This window comes from Xenopus laevis, chromosome 8S (genome assembly GCF_017654675.1).
Source record: "Xenopus laevis strain J_2021 chromosome 8S, Xenopus_laevis_v10.1, whole genome shotgun sequence".
Taxonomy (NCBI): Eukaryota; Metazoa; Chordata; class Amphibia; order Anura; family Pipidae; genus Xenopus; species Xenopus laevis.
Window position 1 is genome coordinate 94,949,168 of NC_054386.1, and position 24,844 is coordinate 94,974,011.

At 39.3% G+C, this 24,844-nt stretch overlaps 1 protein-coding gene across 6 annotated transcripts in view; it reads left to right on the plus strand.

The window, feature by feature from the left end:
• Positions 1-2: 2 nt before the first annotated feature.
• The window catches only part of setdb1.S (SET domain bifurcated 1 S homeolog), a 47,743-nt gene continuing 22,901 nt past the window's right edge, over positions 3-24,844 (plus strand). The window contains exons 1-11 of one of the 6 annotated variants that reach the window (XM_018233430.2): positions 3-160; positions 2,641-2,872; positions 7,543-7,703; positions 8,564-8,601; positions 10,721-10,799; positions 14,547-14,732; positions 14,897-15,098; positions 16,970-17,043; positions 17,625-17,815; positions 19,390-19,519; positions 22,530-22,656. In XM_018233430.2, the coding sequence (XP_018088919.1) occupies positions 2,643-2,872; positions 7,543-7,703; positions 8,564-8,601; positions 10,721-10,799; positions 14,547-14,732; positions 14,897-15,098; positions 16,970-17,043; positions 17,625-17,815; positions 19,390-19,519; positions 22,530-22,656 (1,418 nt within the window). In that variant the 5' untranslated portion in view covers positions 3-160; positions 2,641-2,642. Of the gene's footprint in view, positions 161-182; positions 525-2,640; positions 2,873-7,542; positions 7,704-8,563; positions 8,602-10,720; positions 10,800-11,620; positions 11,721-14,546; positions 14,733-14,896; positions 15,099-16,969; positions 17,044-17,624; positions 17,816-19,389; positions 19,520-22,529; positions 22,657-24,844 lie in introns of those variants that run through there. The other 5 variants (XM_018233431.2, XM_018233433.2, XM_018233432.2 and 2 more) reach the window with 5 other exon arrangements.

Consider the following 24,844-nt stretch of genomic DNA (forward strand, 5'->3'; position numbering starts at 1 on the left):
CGTGCAGCGTCATTGCGTTTATAGCCGTGGGGCGTGACGTCACGATCTCGCGGGATGATACTTGCGCTGTATGGGCTGACTGGATGTAGGGAGATTAGAAGCTTTACGGTAACGGCGCTGCGGGACTTTTGAAACAGCGACCCGGGACTGTGGAAACCGGGTATGGTTTATTGTGTAGCGGGGGAGAACGCCGAGCGTGTGCAGCCATGATAGAATGTAGTAGTCACCACCACACAGATGCTGCATCAGCCGGAGAGAAAAAGAAAATACTTCTCCTGCGTTACTAACAATGTAGAACACGCCCCCTGTCCCACTGCTTCCCCTCAGCTGCAATCACGTGTTCTTTCTGCTCTGCCTCACGTGTAATTCTAGATCTGGCGTCCATATTGTTTGTTATCATTTCACTCTAAACAACTTTCCCGTGAGCCTTTTTGTCCCTCGCACAGATGCTGCTTCTGACTGAAACATTGCTGCCCTTTCCCACCATGCCTTGCGCGCTGTGTGATTAAACACTTGAGAAGAAGGTGAATATCAGTCATGTAAAAGACATGGTGGGAAGCAAAGTCTTGGCTGGATGCAATGCTGTTGGATGCATTTGCTGGAGTCAGGAGCAGCAGTGCAGGCAGTAGCAGCTGTTTACCTTTGCAAATTACTTGTCTTTAGGGTTGCCACCTTTTCTTGAAAGAAAATAGCGGCCTTCCTATATATTTATCTTGTTTTCCCTATTTCGGTCAGGCCACACTGGGCGTTTTGGCGGCAACGCCCAAATGCCCAGTGTTTAGCGCCAACCAATCTCCCCAAACGCATTCCCTCACTCTGCGCTGGCTAAAATGAAAAAAAAAAACGCTAATCACACCCGGTGATTTTTCCTAAGTTGCCTCACGAGGAAACTTCGGAAAACGAATTGCCGCGTGTGATTAGCGCATGGAGTTTTTCTTTCCATTTTAGCCGGCGCAGAGTGAGGGAAGGCGTTTGGGGAGATTGGTCGCGCAAAACCAAATCTCCCCAAAACGCCCAGTGTGGCCTGACCCTAATAGGGAAAACAAGATAAATATATAGGAAGGCCGGTATTTTTTTTCAAGAAAAGGTGGCAACCCTAAAGACAAGTAATTTGCAAAGGTAAACAGCTGATACTGCCTGCACTGCTGCTCCTGACTCCAGCAAATGCATCCAACAGCATTGCATCCAGCTCCAGCCAAGACTCTGCTTCCCATCATGGCTTGACCCTTAATAACATTGGCATCAACCATCATTTTTACCTGTCAGGTGGCAACCCTACTTGTTTTCCATTTTAAAGGATGTCCTACATTTTAAAGAAGTTGTTAAAGCAGTGATCCCCAACCAGTAGCTCATGAGTAACATGTTGCTCCCCAAACCCTTGGATGTTGCTCCCAGTGGCCTCAAAGCAGGGGCTTATTTTTGAATCCCAGACTTGGAGGCAAGTTTTAGTTGTATAAAAACCAGTTGTACTGCCAAACAGAGTCTCAATGTTGGCTGTCAGGCCATATAGGGGCTACCAAATGGCCAATCACAGCACTTATTTGGCACCCCAAGAACATTTTTCATACTTGTGTTGTTCCCCAACTCCTTTTACTTCTGAATGTGGCTGACGGGTTCAAAAGGTTGGGGATCCCAGTGTTAAACGGGATGGTCGCCTTTAAAGTAGAACTAAACCCCCCATGATGTTAAGTCCCCATTGGCCCCCCTAGCGACCGCACATGCAGAGTGAGCGCAGCGGAGCTCACGGGCGCCATCTTCTCTTCGGTAATCTTCGTGAAGTGAGCTGCGTAATGACGCATGAGCAGTTGGAGGAAACTTCCCGTTTGCAACAACGGCGCATGCACCGATAGAGACGGATATTGCTGAAGGGGAGGAAGAAGACACGAAGATTACTGAAAGAAGATGGCACCCGTGAGCTCCACTGCGCTCACTCTGCATGTGCGGTCGCTATTTCAAGAGGGGCAGAATTCTGGGGTAAGACTGTGCAGGGGGAAGGGCAGGGAGGGGGCCAGTGGGGACTTGACATCATGGGGGTTTAGTTTTCCTTTAAGTCAACTTTTAGTATATTATAGCAGGGGTCCCAACCTTTTTTGGCGCAGGGACTGGTGTAAATGTGACTGTGCATCCAATTCGGGCTCGCCGGCGTCCAATTCGGTGCTCCACGTTAATTGCGGACTAGGCTCGGCAGCCCAGTCCAGGACTGTCTGCAGCCCAGCAATTGGGGACCTCTGTGTTATAGAATGCCCAGTTCTAAGCAACTTTTCATTTTGTCTTTTTTTTTAATTATTTTTGAGTTATTTGTCTTCTTCTGACTCTTTCCAGCTTTCAAATGTATTGATATTGCTACTTTGTATTACTCATCTTTCTATTCTAGGCCTCTCCTATTCATATTCCAGTCTCTTATTTAAATCCGTGCATGGTTACTAGGGTAATTTGGACCCTAACAACCATATGGCAGAAATTGCAAACTGGAGAGCTGCTGAATAAAATGCTAAATAACTCAAAAATCACAAAATAAAAACCAATTGCAAATTGTTTTGCAATATCCCTCTCTGCATCATTCGAAAAAGTTAACACAAAGGTGAACAACCCCTTTAACAAAGAAGAAATCTAATCATTTTGTTTTATTTTTTTAACCAGAGATGGAGTCACAGGAGAAGATGGAGTCACAGGAGACGATGGAGTTGGAGCAGGTGGTGGTGAAGGAGCTGGGCATTTCCATGGATGATCTGCGTGAGCTGATAGATAAAGAGCTGGAAAAGATGGAAGTTGTGAAACAGAAGAAAGCTCAGCTATTGGAACTAGAGCAACTGGTGAAGCAGAAAGAGGCAGAAGTGGAGCATGTGGACAAGCTTTTCGACAACGCTACAAAGTAATAAAAAAAAAACCCTGTATTTACCTAACCAGCTGTTTGTTTCCTGAGATACATTTTGCAACTTGAATCTGCACATTCTGTGCCAGATCGCAAAAAATATTTTTTTCTTCCTCTTTTGTTAAAGGGAATGTCAACCCAAATTGCCAAATGAAAGCGAGAACAATCCTAAGGGTAAGGCCAGACGTGGCGTTTTTGCGGCCTTTTTACGTTGCGTTTTTAAAAAAGAACAGCCAGGCGTAAATATGCTACTGAAACCACACGCGACCGCCAACATGCGTTTTTCAGCACGTACGATTATTTTCCCAACATGCACTTCTCATTGTTCTCGTTGAATTTGGACACTATATTTAAAATATGCTGCGTACGGTTTGGTTTCAAACGTGCAGATCCCATAGAGTTTATCGATTTGATAGTTTCTGCTAAAAAACGCCAAAACTGGTGTCCTGTGGAGGATTTCAGCTTGCAAGCGCCCTGTGTGAATTGCCATAGTGCGTTTTCCATTTGTTTCAGTGGTAGTGCAGATAATGCATATTTACCCCTGGCTGTTCATTTTTAAAAACGCAACGTAAAAACACTGCAAAAACGCAACGTCAGGGGTTGACTTGCCCTTTAACTTTGCCATATACTGTGCCTAAATATAGTAACATAGTGGGGGGTCATTTATTAACACTGGGCAAATTTGCCCATGGGCAGTAACCCGTGGCGACCAATCTGATTGCTGTATTCATTGTTCTACTTGTAGCTGGCTTTAACAAGTTAATCACTTGTTGCTATAGGTAACTGCCCATGGGCAAATTTGTCCAGTCTTGATAAATGAGCCCCAGTAAGTTAGGTTGAAAAAAAGACACACGTCCATCTCTATTTTAACTCTATTTTAACCTGCTTAACTGCTCTATTTAACCTGTTAACAAGCAGATTTTGCATGAAAGTAGCTACTGACTTCCGCATGCGCCCATGTCATCGTTTTGTTTTCTTTGGGTAGTTGCCCTTGCCCCCTAGAAGCTACTCTCTATGCATTTTAATGGAAAAACCTCTGACTGTGACACATGCTCTGTGCTGCTGTCACTTACTGAGCTTAGGGAGCCACTCACAATATACAGTACACATAGAATAGAAATGTCACAATATAAGGCTGATTAGTAATTAATACACATAATTACTACATGGCAGCACAGAAACCAGTGCAATTAGCATCAGAATTGAATAATCAGCAAACCTGTAGCATCAGCTTTTATTACAGCCAGGGAAGCTCATTTTCTGCTGGATAATTAGTGACGAGCCCTAAGCTTAGCTTCTCAACAGCCAATCAGAGCCCACTGAGCATGTGAGTGTCACAGACACTTTCCAAGATGGTGACCCCCTGTGACAAGTTTGAAGTCCTGGATCATTGCTGCTATTGACAAGCTCAAACTTTAGCCTCGTGCAATAAGTTCTGTATATAATATGACATTTTAGCCACATTCAATTTTAGGGTTTAGTTCTTCTTTAAGGCCACAGTTGTCCATGAGTTGAACTTTGGGACTGTATATAATTCTGTTTGTATAAAGTATGGTTTGTTTTTCTACAGATTTTTGCTAAGATCTGCCTGCCTTTCTCTGCACATTAAACCATATTTATCTGTATAACTGTATTTACTAATGAGTGGAAGCTGCAATACTTTCTCTACCACCCTTCGACTCCGTTCTTACCTCACCCCCATGGTGCATTTTCGAGAAAATGTTGGATTTATCTTCTTTTGATAATTTGACACTACTTATTTATATTGTTTGCTTTACTTGAGGCAGATTTATCAAAAGTCGATTTTCAAATTCATGAGTTTATTTTTTTTACTTTATTAAATTCTAATATACTTGAAATTCGATTGGGGGCCATTTAAAAAAAAAAAATCTAATATCTAAAACCCACACAAATTTTACTGACTCGATTCAAGTATTTTCTCTGAAAATAAACTTAAATGTCAGGAAGGCTAGTGACCTGTTCAAATTGTTCCCTGGACCCCTCCCATTGACTTAAATATGAACTGGGCAAGTTTTAGGTGGCGAATAGTCACATTCGAATTTCTAAAGGGCCAGATTTCGATAAATCTGGCAATTCAAATTGAGTTTGGACAATTCACAATTCGAAATTTGACAATTTTGACCATAAAAATAAATGTGAGAATTTGAATTTTCAATACGACCCTTAATAAATCTGCCCCTCAGAGTCCGCTGAACAGCATGTGAGTGCCTCTTATTATATCCACAGATTTCAGGGAGAAAAAGAGCTCCGGCACTGTTACCGGCTTAAAGGGGTAGTTCACCTTCCAAACACTTTTTTCAATTCAGTTGTTTTTAGATTGTTCCCCAGAAATAAAGACTTTTTTCAATTACTTTCCATTATTTATTTTTTAAGTTTTTTCCAAAATCTTAAGTTTAAAGTTGAATGTCCCTGTCTCTGGTGTTTGAGTCTGGCAGCTCAGTTATTCAGGTGCAGATTCTTGCAACATTGAGTTGATCCATTTCTCAGCAGCATCTCTGGAGAATTAGCAACTATTGTATCAATTCAAACAGCTGCCTGTAATGCAACTCAGGGATTCTGCTCAGCAGGGACAAAGATAAGAAATGTATCAACTACATGTATCCATTTAGAACAGTTTACAGGGTCGGCGACCCCCCCCCTCCCAGAGCTGCTTCAGAAGGAGAGAAATGACACTTCACACTTCAATATTAGAAAAACCGTCACACATAGAAAATAGAAAGTCATTGGAAAAATCGTTATTTCTGGTGATCTATCTGAAAACAACTAGTTGTTTGAAGGTGAACAACTCCTTTAAGCCTCTTATTATATCTTCATGACGTGCACAGCAGTGTGTTGAGCCCCTAGTTAGGCTGAGGCCCTTAATAATGGCTTAGAGGGCCATATCTGGCATACAGGCTTCCAGTTGCTCACCTTTACTGCAGAGCTTACAATCTGGTTTGCGTCTAAGGGAAAGAAAATGTAAAATAAATAATGAAGACCAATTGAAAAGTTTCTTAGAATTGGCTATTCTGCAATATACTAAAATACACTGACAAGTTTCTCCTTATATTATTCCTGATACAAATGTAGCTATTTTACTTTCTTTTAATCTCAGTCGCTACCCTAAAAAGAAAATCAATGGGCCGACAACATATCCTTTTTTGAAAGGTGGTGCATCCGCCCATCCAATCGGACCGGTATGGTCTCTATTATATACTCAGCTCTTTACAATCTATCCAACCCTAGGGAACACGCTTATGTCCAGGCATGGGAGAAGGACATATCAGCTACTTATAATACTGATATCTGGCAGAGATGCTGGGACATCATCAAATCGAGCTCTATCAACACTGTATTGTTGGAAGCCTCATATAAAGTATTATTCGGATGGTGTCTGACACCTGATAGAGTAGCAAAAGGTATTGTATCAGCTGATCCAAACTGTTTTAGAGGCTCAATGTATCACATATGGTGGACGTGCCCTAGGTTGGTCCGTTCATACTGTTATATTCTCTGTTTTTCAAATCAATGTCAGAAGAGACCCACTAATAGCACTCTTGAATGGTAAATGTGCAGGTTTCACTAAATTGCAGCATAAACTTCTCACAATATTATTCTATAATGGCTGCAAAACAAACTATAGCTAAAGCATGGAAATCCAGCCCCTTTTGGTCTTTAAACACAAAGTAGACTGGATTATGGTGAATGAAAAATTGGCTAGCTTTCTTAAAGGGATACTGTCATGGGAAAAAAAATTTTTTTCAAAATGAATCAGTTAATAGTGCTGCTCCAGCAGAATTCTGCACTGAAATCCATTTCTCAAAAGAGCGAACAGATTTTTTTTATATTCAATTTTAAAATCTGACATGGGGCTAGACATTTTGTCAATTTCCCAGCTGCCCCAAGTGATGTGACTTGTGCCTGCACTTTAGGAGAGAAATGCTTTCTGGCAGGCTGCTGTTTTTCCTTCTCAATGTTACTGAATGTGTCTCAGTGGGACATGGGTTTTAACTATTAAGTGCTGTTCTTAGATCTACCAGGCAGCTGTTATCTTGTGTTAGGGAGCTGCTATCTGGTTACCTTCCCATTGTTCTTTTGTTTGGCTGCTGGGGGGGGGTAATATCACTCTAACTTGCAGTACAGCAGTAAAGAGTGATTGAAGTTTATCAGAGCACAAGTCACATGACTTGGGGCAGCTGGGAAATTGACAATATGTCTAGCTCCATGTCAGATTTCAAAATTGAATATAAAAAAAATCAGTTTGCTCTTTTGAGAAATGGATTTCAGTGCAGAATTCTGCTGGAGCAGCACTATTAACTGATTCATTTTGAAAAAATTTTTTTTCCCATGACAGTATCCCTTTAATAATACCCACGATAAGTATTTAAAGTTTGGCACTTGGTGCTGTGTATACAAAGGCAGATTGATTTTTTTATGTTTTAAGTTTTAAGTAGATTTACTATGATAATGTTGGAGCATTATATGTAAAACGATATGCTTTATACATGTTCCAGGACATCATGTAATATTTCAGTCTCACATGAATACTGTATGTTTTAAAATGCAATTAAAAATTATTGATGGAAGAAAAAAAAATCAATGGGCCGAAATCTAAAAGTTGTTGTTTACACAGAATATATTTTACCAACCCAAATATTTATGTGCTCCAGGGCCGTGGATGATTGTGAGGCGCTAGTGAAGAGTCTGTACGACCAGATTGGCATGACTTACAAAGAGAGCAGCTCTGAAGATGAAGGAGCTTCAAAACCAGTGGAGGTTATTGAGATCCCTGATGAAGATGACGATGATGACGTTATGAGCGTGGGATCAGGTTGGTAATTCTAAATAAGACTTTTTGCTGAGAAAAAGGTTGACATTGACATCTAGAGCTTTGTCTATTTTCAAAGCTGTGTATTTTCACTTTAGTTTCTTTTAGTCAAGAGAAAGGTGATCTGCAGGTCAATGACCACTACTAAAGGGCATCAGCTTAAAGGGATTCTGTCATGATTGTTATGATGTAATTTTTATTTCTAAAAAGTGTATTTTTTAGTTGTAATATTGGTGTGTAGGTGCATCTCGGGTCATTTTGCCGGGCCATGTGCTTTCAGAAAGAGCCAGCACTTTAGGATGGAACTGCTTTCTGGCAGGCTGTTGTTTCTCCTACTCAATGTAACTGAATGTGTCTCAGTGGGACCTGGATTTTACTATTGAGAGCTGTTCTTAGATCTACCAGGCAGCTGTTATCTTATCTGGTTACCTTCCCATTGTTCTGTTGTTTGGCTGCTGGGGGGGGGGGGGGGGGTGATGATATCACTCCAACTTGCAATACAGCAGTAAAGAGTGACTGAAGTTTATCAGAGTACAAGTCACATGACTGGGGGCAGCTGGGAAACTGACAATATGTCTAGCCCCATGTCAAATTTCAAAATTAAATATAAAAAAATCTGTTTTGCTCTTTTGAGAAACTGATTTCAGTGCAGAATTCTGCTGGAGCAGCACTATCAACATTTTTTCCCATGACAGTATCCCTTTAAACTTAGGCACAATTTATTTCCCCTTCAGAAATTTAGTTTGAGCATCATTGTGGGTTTGAGTGATTCCAAATCCGTAGATTAGATTCAGATATCCAGTACATAAAATGTCACTAATCTCCTTAGTTTACTATAACCATTTTCTCCTTTTTACCCCCAGGTGAAGCCGTGAGTAAGATTCCAAAAGAGAAGCATTTGGTAAGTTTGTTATACATGCAGCATCTCAGAATCACAGGTGATACAGATTAATAAAGGATAACAGGTCCCATATCTATACTTGCAGTAAATTGAAAATTCTTCAAATGATACCCTCAGTCTTACGATCTCCTCTGCTGGTCTGCCTGGAGGCAATTAGAATAACGAATCTGAAATATCTGTAACTCTCTTAATTCTTATTTATGGGCTGTTCATATTTAAAGGAGAACTAAACCCTAAAATGAATATGGTTAAAAATGCCATATTTAATATACTGAACTTATTGCACAAGGCTAAAGTTTCAGCTTGTCAATAGCAGCAATGATCCAGGACTTCAAACTTGTCACAGGGGGTCACCATCTTGGAAAGTGTCTGTGACACTCACATGCTCAGTGGGCTCTGATTGGCTGTTGAGAAGCTAAGCTTAGGGCTCGTCACTAATTATCCAGCAGAAAATGAGCTTCCCTGGCTGTAATATAAGCTGATGCTACAGGTTTGCCGATTATTCAATTCTGATGCTAATTGCACTGGTTTCTGTGCTGCCATGTAGTAATTATGTGTATTAATTACTAATCAGCCTTATATTGTGACATTTCTATTCTATGTGTACTGTATATTGTGAGTGGGTCCCTAAGCTCAGTAAGTGACAGCAGCACAGAGCATGTGCAGTGAATCAGCAGAAAAGAAGATGGGGAGCTACTGGGGCATCTTTGGAGACACAGATCTTTACTGCTAAAGGGCTGTGGTTGCCTTGGGCTGGTACAGAAGCACAAAACATAATGTACAACATTTCTAGCTACTTCTTTAGTTAGGCTTAAGTTCTCCTTCAAGACATATAATTCAATTAATGGATCACCTATTGAATTAATAAGCGTCTTGTGTGGACCAATCGTGAAATCCTTAGAAATCGAACACTTTAAAACTATTTTGATGTATCCAATTGAAACCCATGGTTGGGGCACAGTTTTGGTTTGTGGAGTTTGTAAACCTTCTAAGAATGTCTTGTGTTTACATATATCATGGGTTTACATATTGGCCTATCCACTCTGAATAAAGTACAGAATTCATTTTATACTGCATGAGAAGAATTGAGAAGCCACTTCTCGTCTCCATAAATAAGGCCCTCATTTATAATATTTATTTATTGAGAATGTTGGCAATAATGTATCCTAGAGAGGACTTGGGCCCTAGACGTAGTAGGACAAAGGTGCAATTGTTTCATTTGGTATGGCATTGCTACTGTATGGTATATACTGATCTCTGAAATTATAACCTATTTATACAGTACACCTCCTTTTTGAGAACTGCATTATTTTATGACATAAAAAAGTGTCCTTAACTGGGTAAGATCAACACCCTTCATGGTTCATCAGTTGTTAAAATTGAGGCCCTTCCTCATTAAAGGGTAAGTCAACCCCAAAATAAAAATTTGCCTAATAGATGAAAGCCTAATTCTAAGCAACTTTCCAGTATACATTTATTAAAAATTTCCAGTGTTTTTAAAGTTGTTTGTAAAAGCAATTTGTATTGAAAACGACAGTTGCTTAACTCCTGGTTGTTACTTTTTAAAAAATGTAGCAAAGGTCTTCATTCTCCAGTAAAGTCAGGTCTGTTAATCAGCTGCCTTGTCTTTAGGGATGTACCGAATCCAGGATTTGGTTCAGGATTCAGCCAGGATCAGAAATGGAAAGACAAACACTGCTTTTTAATAGCAATACATATACACATAACTTAAAAACAGTAGACAAATTTAAATAAATGTATATATCAAAGTTGCTTAGAATTTCATAAGGTTTTCTTTTATTAGGCAAAAAAAAAAGAGATATTTTTTTGGTTGACATTACCTTTAAGTTGACTACATGGAGCTGTCTGAATAGATTCGAAGAGGTTTGAAGACTTCTAAAAATACTAGTGATTGTTGGCCTGATTAGGAGTTCCTTATGATCTAAATGAGAACTGTATATTCATTCCTGTTGTAATACATGAAACTTTTATATTTTAAAGGAATCATTAATAAACATAGTGTTTGAACAGCAACCAAAAAAAAACACAGTTCTTTCCAACTCCTTACAATTATTGTTTAAAAATAGTTATGTAATTCATTTTTTTTGTACTGTATTAGTTACGAGAAGCAATGGCTGCTATGAAGAGATCAAGACAAGATGTGCAGAGCATTGTAGAAGCAATACAAAAGAAGTCAGGTATAAAATGGGGAGGAAGCATCTACAAACTATACTCAACAGAAAACATGCTTTTCAAACAGATGATAAAAATAAGTGTAGATACTTTCTTAGGGTCAGAGCACATGCTCAGGTTCGTGGAATTTAGTCGGCTGGCAACAAATCTCCTCTTCTTCGGGCGGCTAATCTCCCCAAACTGCGTCCCGCTGGCTAGAATGTAATTGCCGGCGGGATGTTTATTTGTTTTCCGAAGTTTCCAGGCAACTTTGTGCGACTTCAGAAAACGAAGCGCACCGATTGACATCCCGCCGGCGATTTAGATTCTAGCCGTTGGGAGGCAGTTCAGGGAGATTAGTCGCACCATAAGAAGGGATTGTCGCTGGGCGACTAATTTCCCCGAATCTGAACCCGTGTCTCTGCCCTTAGTCACCCGCTGATAAATTGTCTCTTCTGTGGGTGACTAATCTCCCTGAACTGCCTCCCAAAACTTCGTTTTCTGAAGTCGTCTGAAGTTGCCTGCAAACTTCGGAAAACGAATCGTCATCCCGTCGGCGATTTACACTCTAGCCGGCGGGAGGCAGTTTGGGGAGATTAGTCGCTCTGAAAAAGAGATTTGTCATTGGAGACTAATTTCCTGAATCTGAGCATGTGTCCTGACCCTTACCTTGACTTATGAGTCTATACGATAAATCTCCTTGCAGCATCACCTGGTTTACTTCACAAACCTTATCTCAACCTTCAAAAAAATAACCACTGTGTTTCTCTGCAGACTCCTCCATGTTAACCCTCACATGTTTGCTTCACCAGGGCAGCTCCTTCTCTGTGGATTACATTGTCACATGTCAAACATTCCTCTATTTTTCAGCCATGCTAAAATATTGCTCACTGCTTCAACCAAGCCTACGCAATAACCTCTTAATTCCTATCACAACCCTTGCAAAGGTGATTCATTCTCAAGAACAATGTTAATCGCCTTGTTTAATTAAAGAAGTTGTTCACCTTTAACGTTTAGTATCATGTAGAGAGTGTTTTAAGATAATTTGCAATGGGTCTTTTGTGGTTTTTGCATTATTTAGCTTTATGTTCAGCAGCTGTCCATTTCGGAATTTCAGCAGTTGTCTGGCAGCGTTGAATTTACTTTAGCAACCAGGCAATGGTTTGAATGAGAGACTGGAAGATAGAAAGGCTGAAATAGAAAAAGAAGTAGTAAAAAGTAGCAATAGCAACAAAATTGCAAACACACAGAGGAATCATTCGTTGGACGAGAAATATTTCAAAAACTATAAAAAGTGTAGACCATATAAATTTACAAGTCTATAAGATACTGAATGTTAGCTGATCAGTACAGTTGTGCTCATGAGTTTACATACCCTGGCAGAATTTATGATTTCTTAACCATTTTTCAGAGAATATGAATGATAACACAAACACTTTTCTTTCACTCATGGTTAGTGGTTAGCTGAAGCCATTTAATGTCAAACAACCGTGTTTACTCTTTTTAAATTATAATCACTACACAAACTACCCAAATGACCCTGATGATTTGGCCTGATAACATGCACACAACTTGACACAAAAGGGTTAGAATGGCTATTAAAGGTAAACATCTTCACCTGTGATCTGTTTGCTTGTAAATAGTGGGTGTGTATAAAAGGTCAATGAATTTCTGGACTCCTGACAGACCCTTGCATCTTTCATCCAGTGCTGCACTGATGTTTTTTGGATTCTAAAGGTGGCCATACACAGAGAGATCCGCTCTTTTGGCGATGTCGCCAAACGAGCGGATCTCTCCCCGATATGCCCATCTTGAGGTGGGCAATATCGGGCTGATCAGATCATGGGCCCTAGGGCCCAACGATCGGATCCTAACGAATAGTAACGGGCAGTCAGATCGTGGGACCGCATCAACGAACAGATTCGGACGCGATCCAACGCAATTTTTAGTCCCATCCAATCGAGATCTGCCCGACTTTCGGCCAATTACCTGCCGACTCGGTCTGTCGGCAGCTTTTATCGGCCCGTGTATGGCCACCTTAAGTCATGGGGAAAGCAAAAGAATTGTCAAAGGATATGCGGGAAAAGGTAGTTGAACTTTATAAAATAGGAAAGGGATATAAGAAAATATCAAAGGAATTGAGAATGCCAATCAGCAGTGTTCAAACTCTAATTAAGAAGTGGAAAATTAGGGGTTCTGTTGAAACCAAACCACTGTCCGGTAGACCAACTAAAATTTCAGCCACAACTGCCAGAAAAATAGTTCGGGATGCAAGGAAATACCCATGAATAACTTCAGGTGAAATACAAAAAATACTGGAGGAAAATTTGCACTCATCAGTCCGGAAGCTGCGCATGGGACGTACTTGGACATTCCAACATGACAATGATCCAAAACACAAGGCCCAGTCGACCTGTCATTGGCTACAGCAAAATAAAGTGGTTCTGGAGTGGCCATCTCAGTCTCCTGACCTCAATATCATTGAGCCACTCTGGGGAGACCTCAAACGTGCAGTTCATGTTCACGGCAGCCCAACAATTTACGGGAACTGGAGGCTTTTTGCCAAGAAGAATGGGCAGCTTTACCATCTGAGAAGATAAAGAGCCTCATCCACAACTACCACAAAAGACTTCAAGCTGTCATTGATGTTAAAGCTCGCAATACACGGTATTAAGAACTGGGATATGTAAACTTTTGATCAGGGTCATTTAGGTAGTTTGTGTAGGGATTATGATTTTAAAAAGAGCAAACACAGTTGTTTGACAATAAATGGCTTCAGCTAACCACTAACCATGAGTGAAAGAAAAAAAAGTTTGTGTTATTCATATTCTCTGAAAAATGGTTAAGAAACTTATGTAAACTTATGAGCACAACTGTAAAGTACCTCTTTAAAGGGGTGGATGTAGAGACAATTTGCAATTGGTTTTTATTATTTAAGGTTTTTGTTATTTGGCTTTTTATTCAGCAGCTCTTCAATTTGCATTTTAAGCAATCTAGTAACTAGGGCCCCAATTCCCATATCAACCATGCACTGATTTGAATAAGAGACTGAAATATGAATAGGAGAGGCCTGAATAGAAAGATGAGTAATAAAAAGTAGCAATAACAATACATGTGTAGCCTTACAGAGTATTTGCTTATTAGAAGCGGTCAGCGACTTCTATAAAACTGTAAATAATGAAAACCAATTGAAAAGTTGTTTAGAATTTGCCATTCTATAACATACTAAAAGTTAACTTAAAGAAGGTGACTTTTAGTATGCTATAGAATGGCAAATTCTAAACAACTTTTCAATTGTTTTTCATTATTTACAGTTTTATAGAAGTCGCTGACCGCTTTTGATCAATTCTAAGCAACTTATCAATTGTTTTTAGTTTTTTTATTGTTTTTGAATTATTTGCCTTCTAACTCTTTCCAGCTTTCAAATGGGGGTCACTGACCCCATCTAAAAAATAAATGCTCTGTAAGGCTACAATGTATTCTTATTGCTTTTTTATATTTTTCTTTTTTTTTCAGGCCTCTCCTATTCATATTTGTCTCTTATTCAAATCAATACAGCAATACATGGTTGCTAGGGTCATTTGGACGGTAGCAACCAGATTGCTGAAATTGGAGAGCTGCTGATAAAGCTAAAAAAAGATAACTAATAAAGAAATTGCAAATTATTTCACAATAATTTCTCTCTACGTCATGAAATGTATATAATTTGAGACAGATACAAGTAAGAATCAAAATGTAATTCGTATTTTCCCTTTCATGCCGTCTCAATGTAGATGGACCTCAGACAAAATTTTCTTCTCATCCCTCCTCAACAACAAGCTCTGTGGGTGGCTCCAATCAGGCCGGTGCCTCAAATGACATGAGCAAAGATGGAGACCTTGTCGTGGGGATGCGTATTCTGGGCAAGAAGAGAACCAAGACTTGGCACAAAGGAACTCTGATCTCTATACAGTGTGTGGGTGAGTTTTGCAAATATATGAATATATATAGAATACAGAATCCTAATGCACCAGTGACTGGAATACATGTAGTACTGGCATTACTTTAAAGATCTGTTTCGGTGTTGGCAGCAGTCTGTTTTGTTTTGTAGCACCGAGTCATTCTGTGGCCCCTTTCTTTTCAGGCCCTGGAAAAAAGTACAAGGTCAAGTTCGACAACAAAGGGAAAAGCTTGTTGTCTGGTAACCACATTGCTTATGACTACCACCCGCCACCTGAAAATCTGACTGTTGGTAGCAGAGTGGTAGCCAAGTATAAAGATGGAAACCAGGTGTGGCTCTATGCTGGGATTGTCGCTGAGCCCCCAAGTAACAAGAATAAAATGAGGTAAGGTTTAGTCCTAGCTAGATGTTGAAAATAAGATGTGGCATACTAAAAGCTAACTTAAAGGTGAACTACTCCTTTAAAGGAGAACTAAACCCCAAAAAAATGCCATATTCTATACACTAAACTTATTGCACGAGGCTAACGTTTCAGCTTGTCAATAGCAGCAATGATCCAGGACTTCAAACTTGTCACAGGGGGTCACCATCTTGGAAAGTGTCTGTGACACTCACATGCTCAGTGGGCTCTGAGCAGCTGTTGAGAAGCTAAGCTTAGGGCTCGTCACTAATTATCAAGCAGAAAATGAGGCTGGTCTGTAATATAAGCTGATGCTACAGGTTTGCTGATTATTAAATTCTGATGCTAATTGCACTGGTTTCTTTGCTGCCATGTAGCAATTATCTGTATTAATTACTAATCAGCCTTATATTGTGACATTTCTATTCTATGTGTACTGTATATTGTGAGTGGGTCCCTAAGCTCAGTAAGTGACAGTAGCACAGAGCATCTGCAGTGAATCAGCAGAAAAGAAGATGGGGAGCTACTGGGGCATCTTTGGAGGCACAGATCTTTACTGCTAAAGGGCTGTAGTTGTCTTGGGCTGGAACAGAAGCCCAAAACATCATGTAAAACATTTCTAGCTACTTCTTTAGTTCTCCTTTAAGTGCCATGAAATTCATGTCCCACGTACAGTATATGCTATGTGTCTCTTTAACTCTACTCCTGTTCAATCGGGGCTGTCTAAGTGTTTGTCTAGTGATTGTGTATGGGATTTTAATGGTCCCGATTGCTTTTGGCAAATTCTAGAGAGTGACTTTTGATCTACATATTTCATAAGTTAATCCCATGAAGCAGGGCTCTAGTAAAGCGAAAACAAAATAAAAACATATATTACATATTCAAATACATAAACTATGTAGCAAGTAACCCAGCTTCAATTTTGGAGGCCTGTCTTTTGGCTCCAGAAATCCTACATTATGCTGTTGAAGCAGGGTCAAAACAGGTCCACTTGTTACTTCCTCTGGAAATTTGTAGCAGATGTGGCAGAAGGGTTCACTTTAAATATGGAGTTGTGGTTTACAGCTGTACATCTGTCTAATCAAGTGTCTCAAAAAATGCAGGTTATGTCTAATAGACAGTTAAACTGTGTACGACAGACCGAGTTGGCAGCTTATTGGCCTGTGTGTTGGGCCCTCTGACAGGCTTCCCCGATCGATATCTGGCCGAAAGTCGGCCAGATGTCTATCGGGCAGGGGTAAAAATCCTGTCGGATCACATGCCGCATCTGTTTGTTGATGTGATCCCGCGATCCTACCGCCCGTATGCCATACGTTATGATCTGATCGTTGGGCCCTAGGGCCCACGATCGGATCAGCCCGATATTGCCCGCCTCAAGATGGCCATATTCGGGAGAGATCTTGACAAACAAGTGGTTCTCTATCTGTATGGCCACCTTAAAGGAGAACTAAGCCCTAAAGTAAAAAAAAACCCTACCCCCTATCCTACATAGACCCCTCTCCCCCCCCCAACCTAGCTGCTACCCCGGGCAAATGCTTTACCCCTCCGGAGTTCACTGGCTCCATCTTGAGCCGCTTCGGTAATCTTCGGAATGAGGCCGGTGCTTCTGCGATTCTCGTGAGTTTCCCGAAACAGAAAATTGCTTGAACTGCAGAAACAGAATGAAACAAAATGCTTGTTATTTTGTCCTGGATTAGTTATTCAATTGTTACCAAGCAGCAGTAACGTGATTGGTCAATTTGAACCTCTAATTTAGGATTTTATGCTGGTTTGACCTGTCTTTGTGTTGCAGATGGGCAGCAGATCATATAGTTCTTACAGGACAGGCACCATAATGATTATATATTTTCTTGTAGATATCTGATCTTTTTCGATGATGGCTATGCATCCTATGTTACCCACCCAGAACTGTATCCTGTCTGCAGGCCATGTGAGTAGCACGGATACATTTTATGGTTTTATGTAAATAAACTGTACTGAGAGATTGTACACATCACTGGTTTGGTTTCCATTTAAGGGGTATATTTATCAAAGAGTGAAGTTAGAGATCGCCCCAGTCCTCTCGAGTGAGATTCAGCCACCCTCCATTCATTTATATGGGATTTTGAAAGGCGTATTTATCAAAGGAGGAACGTTCACTTTCACCCATTGATAAATACTCTTTTTTTTTTTTTTTTTTTAAAAATCGCATAGAAATGAATGGAGAGTGGCGGAATTTGACTGTGGCGAACTCTAACTTCACTTTTCGATAAATATACCCCCTTCGTGTTCAGCTCAGTTTCAAATCTAATTTAAAGATCAACTACCCTATTTACTGATGCTTCATTAAGAGGCACATTTTTCAAACGACAAATTTCAAATTCATTTGAATTTTTTTTAACTCAGATATACTCGAAAATTCGATCGGGGGGGGGGTTATTTAATAAAAAAAAATCAAATATCTAAAACTCGCACAAATTTTACTGACTCGAAAGCTTGGATTGAAATTCGACTAAATTTGAATGTTTCCAGTGATCAACTCATGGGAGGACATCGAGGACGTATCCTGTCGGGATTTTATTCAGGAATACGTGAATGCTTACCCCAATAGACCAATGGTTCTTTTGAAGAGTAGCCAACTGATTAAAACAGAGTGGGAAGGAACATGGTGGAAATCCAAGGTGGAAGAAGTAGATGGGAGTCTGGTGAAAATACTTTTCCTGGTAAATTTTCATTTTAATAAGTTCTTTTACAACTTTTGAAAGGCTTTAAATAAACAAGAAGGATAAAAGCAAGGCAAGTACATTTACAAATATAAGATTATATGTACTAGACTTACATTCGAAAGTAGTTGAGTTACAATAAGAGTGGATATAGTTATCATTGATATGATTATAAATGGAGCACTTATCCTGTTTAGCATCAATATTTTATGGTAGTGACCTTTTTCAAATCTTTAACAGGGCTCACATATAAGTATTTTATACATTTTCATGTCATTTTGTAGTCTATGTTATTATTTATGCTGATTATAGGCAGACCAAGGAGTAGAACCCTAACAATGTGTATGTATAATCATGCTCTGACATCTGAGTGAAATGTGGCAATTTTTGATTTGGTTTTAGAATGTACAAGAGTGGGACCTCTTTGGGTATAAATCTTGTTTAATTGGGTATTATTAAAGGGGTTAACTAGTTGGTTTCAGACAGTTCACCAGAAATAACGACTTTTTCCAATGACTTTCTACTTTTTATGTGTGACTGTTTTTCTAATATTGAAGTGTAAAGTGTTGTTTTTCACCTTCTCAATCAGCTCTCTGTTTTTAGTTGATGCATTTCTTATCCCTGCTGAGCAGAATCCCTGGGTTTTTATTACAGGCAGTTGTTAGAATTGATACAATAGTTGCTAATACTCCAGAGATGCTGCTGAGAAATGTATCAGCTAAGGGGCAGATTTATCAAAGGTCGAGGTGAAGTTTTGAAGTGAAAAACTTTGAATTTCAAGCTATTTTTTGTGTACTTCAACTAGGGAATAGTCATACTTCGATTGGAATTTGAAAAAACTTTGAAATTCGAAGGTCGAATTTTTTTGAAGTACTGTCTCTTTAAAACTTCGACTTCGATCATTCGCCACCTAAAAGCTGCCGAAGTGCTGTTTTAGCTTATGGGGGACCTCCTACAACCTGTATGGAGGTAATTGGGGGAGTTTGAGAGATCGAAGTTAAAAAGACTTTGAATCGAAGTACGCTCGAATTCGGCCCACTTTGAACCCAAAAAAACTTCGACCTCCATTCGATTGGTCTTTTTGAATTCGAAGTTCGAAGTTTTTTTAATTTCGACCTTCGACCTTTGATAAATATGCCCCTATATGTTGCAAAATTGTAACAGTTTAGAGTCTGCACCTGAATTACTGAGCTGTCAGACTCAAACACCAGAAACAGGAACATTCAACTTTAAACTTAGCTTTTGGAAAAACCGTAAACAATGGAAAGTAAGTGAAAAAGTCTTTATTTCTGGGGGAGCAATCTAAAAACAACTGATTTAAAAAAAGTGTTTAGAAGGTGAACAACCCCTTTAATGGCTATGATTAAGTAGCAGAGGGTATGAAACACGTAAGGTGGTCTGTATGCCTATTCTTTTAACATGATTTTTGAATAAAAACTAGCTTTTTAAGATATAGAGTTATGGGATATTTTTTTTTTTTTGATTTATGGGGAGGGCCTCAAGATTTTTGAAGGCTGCCGTGTTCTGAAACAGTGGATGAGACTTCTTTCTTTTACTTCCTTTTCCTTACTAAGGATGACAAGCGTTGTGAATGGATCTACCGTGGTTCTACACGCCTGGAGCCCATGTTCAGCATGAAGACATCCACGGCCTCAACACAAGAGAAGAAGCAAGCTGGGCAACAAAGGACGCGTCCTAATGTGGGTAAGTCTCTTGTGTGCTGGGAGTTAGCCTCTGATGGAGCTAACATGTTGGTTCACTAAATTCTACTTAAAGGGATAGTGTCATGATTTTTATGATGTAGTTTTTATTTCTAAATGACACTGTTTACATTGCAAATAATTCAGTCTACAGTATAAAATTTCATTCCTGAACCAGCAAATGTATTTTTCTTTTAGTTGTAATATTGGTGTGTAGGTGCATCTCAGGTCATTTTGCCTGGTCATGTGCTTTCAGAAAGAGCCAGCACTTTAAAATGGAACTGCTTTCTGGCAGGCTGTTGTTTCTCTTACTCAATGTAACTGAATGTGTCTCAGTGGGACCTGGATTTTACTATTGAGTGCTGTTCTACCAGGCAGCTGTTATCTTGTGTTAGGGAGCTGCTATCTGGTTACCTCCCCATTGTTCTGTTGTTAGGCTGCTGGGGGAGAAAGGGAGGGAGTGATATCGCTCCAACTTGCAGTACAGCTTTATCAGAGCACAAGTCACATGACTGGGGGCAGCTCGGAAACTGACAATATGTCTAGCCCAGTGTCAGATTTCAAAACTAAATATAAAAAAAAATCTGTTTGCTCTTTTGAGAAATGGATTTCACTGCAGAATTCTAATGGAGCAGCACTATTAACTGATGCGTTTAAAAAAAAAAAAAAAAAAAAAAAACATTTTTGTCTTGACAATATCTTATTAAAGGAACAGTTCAGTGTATATATAAACTGGGTTATTAGGCTGTGCAAAATAAAACATGTTTATAATCTAGTTAGTTAGCCAAATATGTGACTGGATGTCTAACTTAACATAACAGAACACTACTTCCTGCTTTTCAGCTCTCTAACTCTGAGTTAGTCAGTGACTATAAGGGGGGACATAGCTGTTCAGTGAGTTTGCAATTGATCCTCAGCATTCAGCTCAGATTCATAATAGCCAGTGTTCTGGCTATTATGTTACACATTCAGTCACTCCAGCCTTTATACATTACATTTTTGCCTAACTAACTATATTGAAAACATTTTTTATTTTGCACAGCCTATCTATTTAGCCAGTTTTTATTTTTACACTGAACAGATCCTTTAAAGGGGTTTAGGTGGTACAGTCATATGAAAATGTTTGGGAACCCCTCTCAGCCTGCATAATAATTTACTCCACTTTCAACTAAAAAGATAACAGTGTTATGTCTTTCATTTTCATCTGAGTACTGGGGTGTTTTCTGAAAGATTATTTTTAGTGAAGCAGTATTCAGTTGTATGAAATTAAATCAAATGTGAAAAACTGGCTGTGCAAAAATTTGGGTACCCTTGTAATTTTTCTAATTTGAGCAACTCTCAAAAGATCTGAACAAAGATTGTTCAGTATCATGGTTTAGGGGAAGGCTACAAAAAGCTATCTCAGAGGTTTAAACTGTCCGTTTCAACTGTAAGGAATGTAATCATGAAATGGAAGGCCACAGGCACAGTTGCTGTAAAACCCAGGTCTGGCAGGCCAAGAAAAATACAGGAGCGACATATGCGGAGGATTGTGAGAATGGTTACAGACAACCCAAAGATCACCTCCAAAGACCTGCAAGAACATCTTGCTGCAGATGGTGTATCTGTACATCGTTCTACAATTCAGCACAATTTGCACAAAGAACATCTGTACGGCAGGGGGATGAGAAAGAAGCCCTTTCTGCACTCACTCCACAAACAGAGTCGCTTGTTGTATGTAAAAGCTCATTTAGACAAGTCACAGTCATTTTGGAACAAAGTGCTTTGAACTGATGAGACAAAAAATGTAGTTATTTGGTCATAACAAAAAAAGCGCTTTGCATGGCGGAAGAAGAACACCGCATTCCAAGAAAAACACCTGCTACCTACTGTCACATTTGGTGGAGGTCCCATCATGCTGTGGGGCTGTGTGACTAGTTCAGGGACTACTGGGGCCCTTGTTAAAGTCGAGGGTCGGATGAATTCAACCCAATATCAACAAATTCTTCAGGATAATGTTCAAGCATCAGTCACAAAGTTGAAGTTACGCTGCAGGGGTTGGATATTCCAACAAGACAATGACCCTAAACACACTTGGAATTCTACAAAGACATTTATACAGAGGGACAAGTACAATATTCTGGAATGGCCGTTACAGTTCCCCGACTTGAATATCATTGAAAATCTATGGGATGATTTGAAGCAGAAAGTCCGATTTTATCTCACCATTTTCTGCTACGAACTCTAATCAAGTCCGCTCAGGTTTTTTTTACACTTATTTATTATTACATTTTCCCGAAAACTTGCTTTGCAGGAAAAACTCAGATTTTCACTATTTATTCGGAATTTTCACCCTGAAAACTCAGATTTCTTATGCTTTTTTGCCCGAAAACTCTGAAAATTTGGGTTATTACACAAAACCCAGTGCACATCAAAAAATCATTGGGACTTCTCCCACTGACTTATATGCAACCTCGATAGGTCTGAGATGCCTGATTTTCGAATTCCGACTTTTCGATTTTTCCTCCCTGGCTATCTCCTATAGAAGGCAGGGAGGAGAAATAGAGCATCGCACAATGGATCGTCGCCCTGTCCCCATTTCTGAAGAGGATCACAAGCAGAGAATCTGTAAGTAATTTCTTAATAAAAGCTTTGTGAATTAAAAGTGAAAACTGTCTTGGTGTTTTTTTTTTTTTTCCGTTAAAAATAAACTTTTTTTTTTTTTATGTACTGGTCTTTTAAGAGGGGTTCCCAAACTTTTTCATATGACTGTAAATGTCTCTGTGGACTCTGAGCTCTTGATAACCTAAAGGCCACTACCAAGATTTTAAGGTAAATTCTATTCTGCTGCCACTGGTACTTCTGTAACTATATCGGGGTATTATAGTCTGAATAAATTTGGCTCAACAAAAGGGGATAGTATTCCTTAAAGTCTGAAATGCTCGGCTGTGCATCAGTCATTCTTTTTATTTTTCTCTTGGTACAGGATAAAGTTTCCAGGTATCAATGATGGTACATTTTATTTGTTTTGCCAGGTGCCATACGGAGCAAGGGTCCTGTAGTGCAGTACACGCATGACCTGACTGGGAATGAGCCTGAACACAAACCTGCAGCACCCCCATCTCCTCATTCAATCCCATCACCCCAGCTTATTGACACAGAGTAAGTTTCTTTGTTTTGCAAGTATACTATATCTGAATACTATAAGATTTGGCAGTGAAGGTACACCGGTATCAAGACATTTGAAAGGGATACTGTCATGGGAAAAACCTTTTTTTTTTTCAAAACACATCTGTTAATAGTGCTGCTCCAGCAGACTTCTGCATTGTAATCTAATTCTCAAAAGAGCAAACAGATTTTTTTATATTCAATTTTAAAATCTGATATGGGGCTAGAAATATTTTCCGTTTCCCAGCTGCCCTAGTCATGTGACTTGTGCCTGCACTTTAGAATGGAACTGCTTTCTGGCAGGCTGTTATTTATCCTACTCAATGAAACTGAATCAGTCTCAGTGGGACCTGGCTTTTACTATTCAGTGTTGTTCTTAGATCTACCAGGCAGCTGTTATCTTGTGTTAGGGAGCTGTTATCTGGTTAACTTCCCAGTGTTCTGTTGTTAGGCTGCTGGGGGGGGGGGAGGAAGAAGGGGTGATATCACTCCAACTTTCAGTACAGCAGTAAAGAGTGACTGAGGTTTATCAGAGCACAAGTCACATGACTGGGGGCAGCTCTGAAACTGACAATATGTCTAGCCCCATGTCAGATTTCAAAATTAAATATAACAAAAATCTGTTTGCTCTTTTGAAAAATGCATTTCAGTGCAGAATTCTGTTGGAGCAGCACTATTAACTGATTCATTTTGAAAAAAACATGTTTACCCATGACAGTATCCCTTTAAGAAATGCAGTGGTGGAAATACAGAACTAGTATCAGTGCAGGGCATAGAGAAAGTGACCTTGGGTCTAAGAGGAGGTGATTTACAAGCTAAATTGTTGAGCAGAGGTTAAATGGATCTATAGGTTACATACAAGACAGCCTCAGGGGTTAAAGGAAAACTATACCCCCCAAACAATGTAGGTCTCTATAAAAAGATATTCCATAAAACAGCTCATGTGTAAAACCCTGCTTCATGCAAATAAACCATTTTCACAATAATATACTTTTCTAGTAGTATGTGCCATTGGGTAAGCCTAAATAAAATTGCCATTTCAAAAAATAAGGGCCGCCCCCTGAGATCGTAGGATTTGTGGTGCACACAAACATACCATACACATGTTAGGTCACATGAGCCAATTAACAGACATAGTTCTGTCTTTTGCTTCCTCACTTCTTCCTGTTACAGTTAGAGCTGCAGTATTTCTGGTCAGGTGATCTCTGAGGCAGCACATAGACCATCACAAAATGATGGGTCAAGGCAAGAGATGTAAAAGGGCAATATTTACTTAAATATATATTCCAGTTTGGTAAGATTTTTTAATATGCCACTTAAAATGATGTAAAGTATCTGTTGCTTGTGTTCATTTTGGGTACAGTTTTCCTTTAAATTCGGAAGTTGTTACTTCTAAAGTTTGGAAAAAGCCCACATAAGCCTATATTGGAATCGCTGCATTGATTATTTTTTTTTTTTTACAAGTAACCTGCATGTTAATAAAGCATTAGATTTGTTACCAGAATGGATTTGTAACATTAAGGGGGCAGCTTTACCAAAGGTCGAGGTGAATTTTCAAATTAAAAAAAAATTAGAATTTCGAGTTATTTTTTGTGTACTTTGACTAGGGAATAGTCTAGATTCAATTTGAAAAAAATAGATAATTGGAATATCGAAATTTATCGTCTATTTTAAAAAAAATAGTCTTCGACTGTTCGCCATCTAAAACCTGCCAAATTGCTGTTTTAGCCTCCTAGAACCTATCTGGAGTTGTGGAATTGGAATTGGTGGAGTTTTTTTGGGAAAAACGTCAATCCGAATGCGCTATTACTTCAATTCACATGATACGAATTCGGCTGAATACGGACCTATTAGATTGAAAGTGGACCTATACGGCCAAAAAAAACCGACTTAACTCCGGTTGGTCTTTTTGAAATTGAAATTCGAAGTTTTTCAAATTCGACCCTTGATAAATATGCCCCTAAGTGGTGAATAGTATAAAAAATTACAAAACATGATATAATGAAATGGATCTCTTGATTATAACATGAAATTTCAAAGATGCATGAACTGAATTTTTAGAACGTATATGATTACAATCAAGGTAAATTAAAACAATTAAGTTAAAGTTCTTTTTATCGGAATGAATTTGAATGGTTTGTGTATTTATTAGATGGGTGGGTTACCTTAGGTTTATTAATGA